The 10185-nt window shown below is 41.2% G+C and overlaps 1 protein-coding gene across 1 annotated transcript; it reads left to right on the plus strand.

The window, feature by feature from the left end:
* Nucleotides 1-254: 254 nt before the first annotated feature.
* Nucleotides 255-7654, plus strand: CDO1 (cysteine dioxygenase type 1). Its single transcript, XM_078600102.1, has 5 exons — nucleotides 255-793; nucleotides 2480-2557; nucleotides 4019-4179; nucleotides 4678-4847; nucleotides 5934-7654. The coding sequence occupies exons 1-5, from the start codon at nucleotides 609-611 to the stop codon at nucleotides 5961-5963; spliced, it is 624 nt and encodes a 207-aa protein (XP_078456228.1). The 5' UTR covers nucleotides 255-608; the 3' UTR covers nucleotides 5964-7654.
* The last annotated feature ends 2531 nt before the right edge of the window (nucleotides 7655-10185 follow it).

Here is a 10185-nt window from a genome sequence, read left to right on the forward strand (position 1 = left end):
CTCATTGATGCACAACTTAAAACGATCACGATTTAAATTGCGCTGAGCTGCTTAGCATGCAGTGCGGGGGTGGTGGTGTTGGCTCGTTGTGGTTGTGGCATTGCTATGTGTGAACACAACAACAACAACAAAAAGTCCGCCCACCCTCCCCCCACGCTTAGTAGGACAACATCAGCGGCTGCTGCCTAGAGGCATATCCATGACGTCAATGCCACGTTTCTGTGGCTGTCAGCGCCTTTAAAAAGCCAGCGGGAGCCACAGGGACAGCAGTGCTCACCACTAGCTGGCTCGAGAGAGAGAATCGGCGTCAGTGGTTGGAGAGAAGTAGGGGAGAGGAACGAGACGACAGCCGATAGGGGTGTGCAAGGCAGAGCAGGAAGAGTCCACTCCAGAACGAATCAATTGCAACCGGCGAATGATTCAAACAGATTGAGAGGGAAGAGGTCCAGGAGCTTAGATACATATCACAGCCGGGTGTGGTAAGTGTTGGGTTTTGCGCATCCTTTGTCAAATACTTTGACTCCACCCCACCTCCGATAGCTTTTGGCTATAACATCCACATATCCACATAAAAGTAGAACGCCGGCTAGCATTGCAGAGATTTCGAGATGGAGAGTAGCAGCAGCAGCAGCATCGTGAAGGGCAAGCCGAGTTCCCTGGACGAGCTGATCTCGGTGCTGCACGAGCTCTTCTCGGGGGACAAGGTGGACGTGGATGAGGTGAAGGCTGTGATGGCCTCATATCCGCACGATGCGACCGACTGGGAGCGCTTCGCCAAGTTTGACAAGTTTCGGTAAGAATGATCTCGCCCCTACACTGGATGCAAAGACCCAAGCAGCACACATTGCACACACTCCAAGGCCCGCATCAATCCACCACCACCACTCACCCTTATCAATATCGCCATCATCATCAGGTATGATCAATTCACTGCTGGATGGAGGCACACACACACACCGCCGCCCCTCGCAAGCAATTGGATTTAGGATTTGTAGGGTGCTTGCAGCATGGGTCGTGTTGGGTAGGATTGGAGTAAAGTAAAATCTATTTTAAAGATCAAACAAGAAAAAACAATGCGTATACTGTGATGTACTTCACACCTTTAAAGTGTGCTCGTATTATATAAGAGTTAAACCATGCAATGGGATTATGACTTCGATGCTAGTTGCGGTTGTAATTGCAACCTCTTGTGGACCATTTACGAACGTGCGACATCTACATTTGTGAAACTACAAGTTGCAAGGCGTTGTTATTCCACCATGTTTACATACATTGTATCTTACACGAGAAATGTAAGTGAATATCGTATAACGCATCGGAAAGCATACAAAGCAGTTATCACACACTGCCCAATATTGATTATAATGCAAATCTGCATTGGACAAATAAATAAGCCGAAGCCGAGCATTGTTGTGTGCTTTGAACACGGTTGCCTGCACACGCTGCCCCCCTCCACGCAAAAGAAAGGACTGGAATATAAATGAACTCTCCCGCTCTAGCCAACTGCACTTTCACCAAACTGGTACCGTGTGCTGTTTGTCATGGTATAGTGCCTTTCGTAATACACACGGAGCCATAAAGTGCTTGTGCCAATAACTCCGCTGAGTAAAATGTGCTTTGGGATCTTTAAAAAAAAAGATTATGGTAGTGAGTGGAGTTTTCATGATTGTGTTGGGGATGTGGGAAAATGCCAGAATGACGACCCTTTCCCTAACTTGTTACTCCTGCCAAATGTAATTATTTGCAATTATGGGGTTGTTAATCGAAGTGAGATAATTACAATTGTCTTTGTAAAATTAATGAGATAATTTGAACTAGTGTATACTGTATACACAGTGTTTATACTAAAGGGACAATATAACATTTAATAAATTATGATGAAATAAAAATAATTGTTCAAAGTTTGACAATGATGCCAGCGCACGATGACCTAACTCCATAGTGGGATCTTAACGTCCACAGTGAAGCCAGATGGCACATTTTTTTACGGTTAATATGCCCAGAGTATTAATCAGGGTGGCCTGCTGGATTCGAACCGCGAACCTCTGCAACAAACAGCCGGTGACATGGCCTTGCGGTAGCTTGTTTTGTTTAGGTCACAGCACAGGGGCGTAAACAAAACGTTTCAAATATATAGAGCAGTGGTTCTTAGCCTTTGCTGCAGCCTGGACCCGTTTGGTTCTCAATCATGAAGAAAATGATAATGTCAATAGATACATGTACTTAAGTGCCCGTGCTTAATGTTTCTTTTCGATTATTTACCTTCTAAAACAAATCTGGCCACGTCTCGCACCCCCAGAAAGGGCTTCTCGCACTCCCAGGGTGTGCTTGCACCCCAGGTTAAGAACCACTGATCAAGAGCATGTGCATATGTTTACTTATGTCCTTTGCAATGTTTAATGAAATGCTTGTTTTTATATTGTCTCCGTGGCACTGTAAGTCCCACCTTATTTACAAGTCTCCCTGTTGTCTGGTGTAGGTATACGAGGAACCTGGTTGATGAAGGCAATGGAAAGTTCAATCTCATGCTGCTCTGCTGGGGAGAAGGTCATGGCAGGTGAGAATCCTATATGTTTCAACAAGATAGTATTTACACATTGAAAACTGGTACACTCTTAATTTTAAAAACCTTGCTTTGAAAAGCGAATACTGCGCAGGTGCCATAATTATCTATCGTAACATTAACACCAGTAAATCCTTAACCATCGTTTAACAAATGGTAGACACCATGGCTATGGTAAAATATAATCATTTACAACCGATGTGTCAATCCACTTCCAAATGAAGTCCCTCTACCCAGTAAACATGCAACGTTGGGACCAACATTGATTAACATTGGTCCCAACGTCAACCAACGTTTGTCCAACGTTCGCAATGCTTACTTGCGTATGTCGCGCCGGTCATGAGGATTGTTTGACAAAACTTCACCACTCTTGTTATTGTGGGTTGGTGAAGGCGGGGGGGGGGGGACCAGTTCATGTAGCACCGATGTGAGCCGTGGTAGAGAATTAAACTCAGGTTACTGGCGTTCATAGCATTGTGCGCCGCAAACCACTGTGCTGCATCTCCCACCAACATATGGCAAGGGTTAAGCAAATAAATAAATAATACCAAAGTGAACATTCGCTTTGCAACATCAAGTACAAATCATTTGCAGTGCAGTTAATGGAGTTTGCACAGCAACAGTGAGTAGGTCAAAGATGTTGCACAGCTTGTTATTATTTCCATAAAAACAAAAAGATGCCCATTGTGCAAAATGTATTTTTCGCAAAGCAAGGAACAAGGTATAACTTTGGGAGAATGTAATCCACAAGCACCTATTGTGCAAATGCAACATTTTATGTTGAAAAAAAAGCAGGCAATATCTCCTTAATTTTAATGAATATAAAAAAGTGGATATGGTCGATTGTGACAATTTTGAAAAATAGCATAGGCAGTATTCTTTGCTATATACCATTGAATTGATCATCAGGGTCATATTTACTGATTGTTTTATGGTCTGCAGACTCGAAGTTTTTGGCTTCGTAATTGTTTTAAGTTATGCAATAGAGTAACAACACTTGGTCACAGTTTTATTCAGTAGTAGAACGCTAAATTTGTCTGTTATTACAGGCATTCAAATCACATGTCACCGCAATATTTTACTGTTTTTTCTCAAATATAAGTTGAATTCTGTTTTATTTACAGCTTGTATGATGTCTGTACGTGTAGTTCAACAGTGGACGCTAAAGATCTCATGACGTTATTCGCAAGAGCAGGCCATTGTGTGCCGGCGTCATTGTTCAAATTTGCCAAATTCGAAAAATGACAAATTATTCTATTGGTGGAATCCACAAAACAACCGATAACTTCGTGAGACTTCCCTAGATAAACGACCACAATAATGATACTCTCATGTAATTTCATGCCGGGCTAACATTTATCTGTATGAATGTGTGAAATTTGTACTTGTTTTCTTGACCTGTTTTTATTTTATCCTTCGTTTTGAAATTAACAAAAACACATCCCTTGTGCTCAGCTCCATCCATGACCACATGGACGCCCACTGCTTCGTGAAGATCATGCAGGGCCAGCTGAAGGAGACGATGTACGAGTGGCCGACACCCAGCACCAAGAAACAGGAGCTGATCAAGAAGGCTGAGAATCTGTACTCTGAGGATCAAGTCACATACATCAATGGTACATTGCACACACACACACCGTGACAAATTATTAGAAAGGCACCGAGTAGTATTAATATATGCTTAGGCAGATAATTCTAGGTTTCTGCTTAATAATCCAGGCACACTACTGTTCATGTGGCCAGGACTTCCCTACATGACTACATTTTTGCAACAATTGTATCATTTGTATGTTGACCTTTTTTGCTCTGTACATAGATGACCATGCTAATCTGAGGTGCAGGGCAGGACAACAAACTAACCACAAACACCATGAATACCATGGTAGAGCTTATATATTATTGATACTACAGGCATTAATTATATTATATTATTTGATCTGCACCATCTTTGTTTAAGGCTGGCATATATATACGCATATATGCACACATTTAAAATCAATATAGTCTGGACTTTTTTAAAATTCTACATTGCATGCACTCGTCTTGAGACTGTTGGAGTAGTACATTGAATTTTAACATGTAAACTCTCTCACGTGCGGTTGTGTGACTTGCAGACAGCATTGGACTGCACCGAGTTGAAAACGTGAGCCACTCGGAGACGGCTATCAGTCTGCACCTCTACAGCCCTCCCTTCAGCAGCTGTCATTGCTTCGATGAGCGCACAGGCCACAAGAACGAGGTCCAAATGACCTTCTACAGCAAATACGGCGAACGCACACCCTTCGTAAGTGTTTTTGCCACACATTGTGAACGAACTTCACGTATTGATGAAAGCATCCCACATTATTTAAATTGCACGTGCCATTTATCAGACCTATTGCCCCTGTGTGCAATTTGAAACATAGGGCCAAGTTTATTAATTTCCCCTGTGGTGTACTAATTTATACAACTGGGGTGAGAGGCCGGGCCCTCAACACCAATATAAATGGGTACACCACAGTTAGTTGATCGGCAGATGGTGTAAAGTGTGGATATTCCTATATCTTCCAAGGCGCAAGGCCAGCATGGAAAAATAGCCCAACTGCAACCCAGGGGAGCACTCAAGGGTACCCTTTAGTGAATGCCCTTCTGCCAACAGTGGCATGAGCAATACAATTCATGGCTGCACCTTTTTTTAAATTCAAGAATTATATATATATTTTTTACATTTTGACAATTTCATTCACATTGTAATGTAAACTCTATACCCAAAACCACTGGCATATTACCATTCCCACATTACCTATCCATTGTGTTTTCAGATATTGTGCCTTTTCGGTTCAGGATGCATGTTATTTATAACAATGTTGGACTGAGGTAAAAACAATTTTGTGTAGATTGCCAAACAATGTAAAATATCACATCACTGTCCTGGATGAAAAACGGTGACATTTAAACAGGTTTATTTTCTTCAATACAGCAAAATTATGTTGGACAGCAAAAGTGCATGAAAATGTATCTAGAATATTTCCTGCAAGCGAGGTTCATGACAATGCAAATGTTATTCATGATGTGTAAAGATTTAAATGCATACAGGCAGTTGTGCAAGACTATTACTAAACATTTATTGTCTGTGAAGATTAATAATTTAAGGTGGTTGGCTGTACATTATGTACTTTTGGATGTTTTATCGTTTGTTTACAAGCAATGTGATGCCAATGATACAAAGGTTCATTTTGCACGAATGCATTGCCAACGAGGCATTTAACTCATGGCAGCGCTTGCATTTTTGTGCAATTGTGTCCTGTGTTATTTGTGTTTTGTTGTCGGAGCTTTTGTAATACTTTAAATATTGAATGTTTTCATGTTGGATGTTTTATTTTGTCAACAGGAGGTCAAAGCCGCTGCTGAGGACAACTAAACAACTTCTATCAAGAACTAGTCATGGCAAGAGGTGGATTGGCAAAACATCACATCGATCAGTTAATCACCAACATTGACTTGTTTTATTCCAGGACTGTGTGCTCAGAACGTTTATCAAAAGGCTGAAGCTGCAATGTCACTAATTTTAAGTCACTTTTAACAAACTTTACTTTTTCATCAAATGGCAAACATTCTGTAAATCTGTTAATGCTCCAGTGAGAGGTTACTGGAGTGCATTGCTTGAGATGTAATGATTATTACTATTATTTAATTGCACTTGTAGCTTTAGCAATGGTAGATACTAGCTTAATTTGACAGTAACAAACCATCAGATACCATTTTGGCGAATAAAATGAAAATGGTCACGTTTTAAACAAGTACAGTAATGTAGGTGGTGGTCATAGCGCCTATTGTAAGTTTGCGCATCTGCTTATTTTATGAACAAACACCATGATTCTGTTCGGATTGACGTCAAATCACGTGAGTTACAAATATTCTGGGCCAATCGCAATGCAGAAACTGTTAGTATGTTCACACTGCAAGAGTCAAAAGTGTGACAGAAGGAAGGTCGGGAAGTATGTCCTTCGTGTTGTGCACTGTAGAATGTACAGCCAGAATAATTGTTTTTCACATATGCATTATACTGTTAAAGTGAAATGGTCATTGGAGTACAAAATAACAATTTTTACAATGTCAGTGTCACTGATTTAAAATGATGATGTACATTTATTTTAATGCACAATAATTGCAATATATGCAATAGATCCTCATTTGAGTTTTTTTTTAAATGGCCTTTTAAAAATATGTAATTCTTATTTTATCATTCAAATCTGTGGATTGTGGGGGTGGGGGGTGTGGAGGGTGTTAACAGGAAATATATATATTTTTTCTCTTGTTTATTTTCTTATTCAGGAATGTATTGTGTGGAGGTTTACGTTTTAAATCTGTGTCCCATTTGTGAAGTTGATAAAACTGTCAACAATATTCTCTCTCCTTTCACTTACGCAACTAGACCGTAACACACATGTATATGCCTTTTATCGTACGAAAACAATCATCCTGTAGCGTCAAGCAGACAATTCATGTGCGTTTTGAATTTTCCTATCTGGCGAAGAAAAGCCTATTTAATATAAGGCGGTCACAAGCAAATAATACAGTTTAAAGGAGGTTAGGTATGGCCATGCAAGGGAGAATGTTTAAAGCTAGGTGGTATCTAAGCGAGAACCCTAACAAAATGATAATTTATAGTGTATTGTTTTACCCTTAATTACATAATGATTAAATACATGAATTACATCACTGAGGAAAAAACGATTGTTTAGATTTTTTAACGGAGAAATTGCGAACATTTTATCCGCACACTAAAACACTAAATTAAAAACTATTTTAAAGTTTTCTTTCCGACTGATGATGTGGCCAATGTCAAGTTGTGAAATGCGTGCCTGCTGGGAATATCTGTATTTTTGATACAAGTACACATTACGATGTTTTCCCACATGCATTACCCCGTGAAGTCTTCTTCATTAATTTACCTCAATTAATGACATGGCAATGCATATACAGTAATGTTGTAAATCTTGTTCAATCACTTTTCACACTTGGGTGGATTTTAGGGCTGGCCTTACAATGCATTCAACGCTTGTACTTTTTTGGTTTTAAATGTTTCTAAAATAAACTATAAAGTATCAATCAGCTGTTGAGTGTTTTGTTCCCATACGTGTGGGGTGGCTTTTTAATACTATACGTGCTCTATAACGCAAATTGACACTTCAGTATTGCAGCAGAAACCCAACAATCTGCAGTGAAACGGGGGTCCTACTCACGGATCCTGTATTTGGCGTTCTCTGGCCTGACTGGTGAGACGAGGCCATGAAGAAGGCTGTCTCTGGGGTCGATCAATACGTTTCAAAGACAATGCATATATAATTATCAGAGCATGTTTGTTTGCATGTTTTGCCACAAGTACGTGTGGTTAATGCAGACTTGATTCCTTGCAAGAGGTATGTATTTACTGTTTAGGCATTTTGACACTTGTTTTATTGCCAGAAGGGGTAAAACCTATTGTTATGTTTCACAAATCCTATAATCCGTGGCGCACCGTGGCCTCCTGTAATCCGCAATGAAAATTTCGCTCCGGTGAGATGTGCCTCGGACGATGGGAGGATTCGGTCGCGCGATTCATTTAATCACGGATTTGGGTTTCCCCATAAAATGGCGAAACTCGTAATCCACATTTTTCTGTGGGTTATTGGAGTGGTTCGATACATTTTCCGCTACTCCCATAATCTTTTAATGTCTCATGGATTATTGGAGTCGTACAACTCAACTCCAAATATCCGAGATTTTTTTACGTGGATTTTGGGCGTAAATTCACGGTGCTGTGGATTACAGGGTCCGCAAGACACTCCCCGCATATCACGGTATATTTTTGGAATAATGTTGTATTGAAAAGTGTAGGGGCAAGCACACACTCCTGCCTCACCCCAGCAGCGTGTCCACCGCACTTCACAACACTCTTAGTGCCTGAATTTATTCAAAGTCACAGGATCCTTTTGCCAAAGTGTCCACCGATGCATCACATTGAATGCCTTATTCAGATCAACAGGCTGAGAGCAGCTTTTGCCAAAACCCCCATGGCACTCGAAAAGGACATGAAGTGCTAATATCTGATTACATTCTAACTTATTGGATATGAAGCTGGACCGTTCAAATCGCCGAGTTAACAGCAGATGATCATGGAACCTTGCCAGAAGCAAACGGGCCAGAACATTGGCATGGACTGAGGGCAGAATAACACCATCACGGTAGTTGATGTTGTCCTGCTGGACATGCTTCATGCTTGCTTTTCCAGATAGGGACCACAAGGCCCCATGTCTAGTCACCCAGGCTGATACTAGACTCCCGGATGACACACAGAACCTCATATAACCCGACAATCATGTCGGCATCTCCTCCGTTAGAAATGTGTCAGTAAGACCAGACTTTTCCACTCTTCGTTCTACTCAGTGCCTATTGGGTTTCTTCGAGGGTGGAACATCACTTGTGGGTCAGCAGTCGTGAATAATTGCCAAGCCTACTGAATAAGTAGTAGTACTGAATTAGTAGGCTGGGCGCCACGGTGGCGAGATGTTAACTACCTCGCCTTGCATACAGGAGGTCGTGGGTTCGATCTCGATCCTTGATGCCTGTATATTTGGAGTTTGCATGTTCTCCCCATGGTCGCGTGAATTTTCTCTTCACATTTCGAAACGCGCGTTTCCAGTGTTTGGCTACTATAATTTCCCACGTGATGAGAAGCCACTTCGTTGAGCTATCATTTGTGGCCAGGTCGATTCTGAAAAAGAGCTATGTAGCTCAGTGGGCGTTACCTGTTACAATTCCAAAATAGTTTAATCGTAAAAAAATTGTTTAAAATAGACTGACAAAGCTCATCACACCACTTCATGTGACGCGTTTTGAGGATTAAACAAATGGCAGCCTACAGTTTAAATGGGAAGGGTTGGAAAATATGCCACTGGCATCCAGCCGAGAAACAAGTTAATGTACAAACAGCTGCTCAACGTGATCTGCCGAATGGTCCTGCATTTCGTAGAGATCAGGCAAGGGCCGACTGTCAGCCACCCTTAATCGGAAGTCTCCCAAAGCATGAGCGTCAAACGGAGGACGTTGGCAGCAGGATAAACAGGACTAAGGCCCCCTGAGCAAAGGTGGCGAGGTGCACCAACCTTTAAAAAAACACATTTTTGTTTCAAACCCCCCACTCCCCCATTAATAAAATGGCTGTTCTAAACAAATGTATTAAATAAACGTTTATCTATTGCAGTGTTGCAATCCCGATTGGCCATGTAAACACGTGTGTTGCGCATTTTGTATGAAACAAAGATTATGATTTAAAAAATGTGATTGCAAGCATATTTCACTTGCTCGAAATGAACTATGATGATAGCAAATTCTTTTTTTTTTATGAATAAGTTTATTCTTGCACTCCACGTAAAAAAAATGAAGTATATATATTTTTTCATAAAAAACCGTCGGCCCCACGGCATTGTGTGCGTGTGGGGGGTGCATAATTTCAGCAGCATTGATTCAGTATAAACACACTGAACCGGTTTCGACATACAGGTTCTCATCAGCAGTCTGGCCTGCCTGAGTCAACGGTGATGAACGACCAGATGTTATAGGCAAGGACCCTCTCTTTGAGATATGGGCCGTCGTTCGCC

This window comes from Lampetra planeri, chromosome 13 (genome assembly GCF_965212315.1).
Source record: "Lampetra planeri chromosome 13, kcLamPlan1.2.h2, whole genome shotgun sequence".
Lineage (NCBI taxonomy): Eukaryota > Metazoa > Chordata > Hyperoartia > Petromyzontiformes > Petromyzontidae > Lampetra > Lampetra planeri.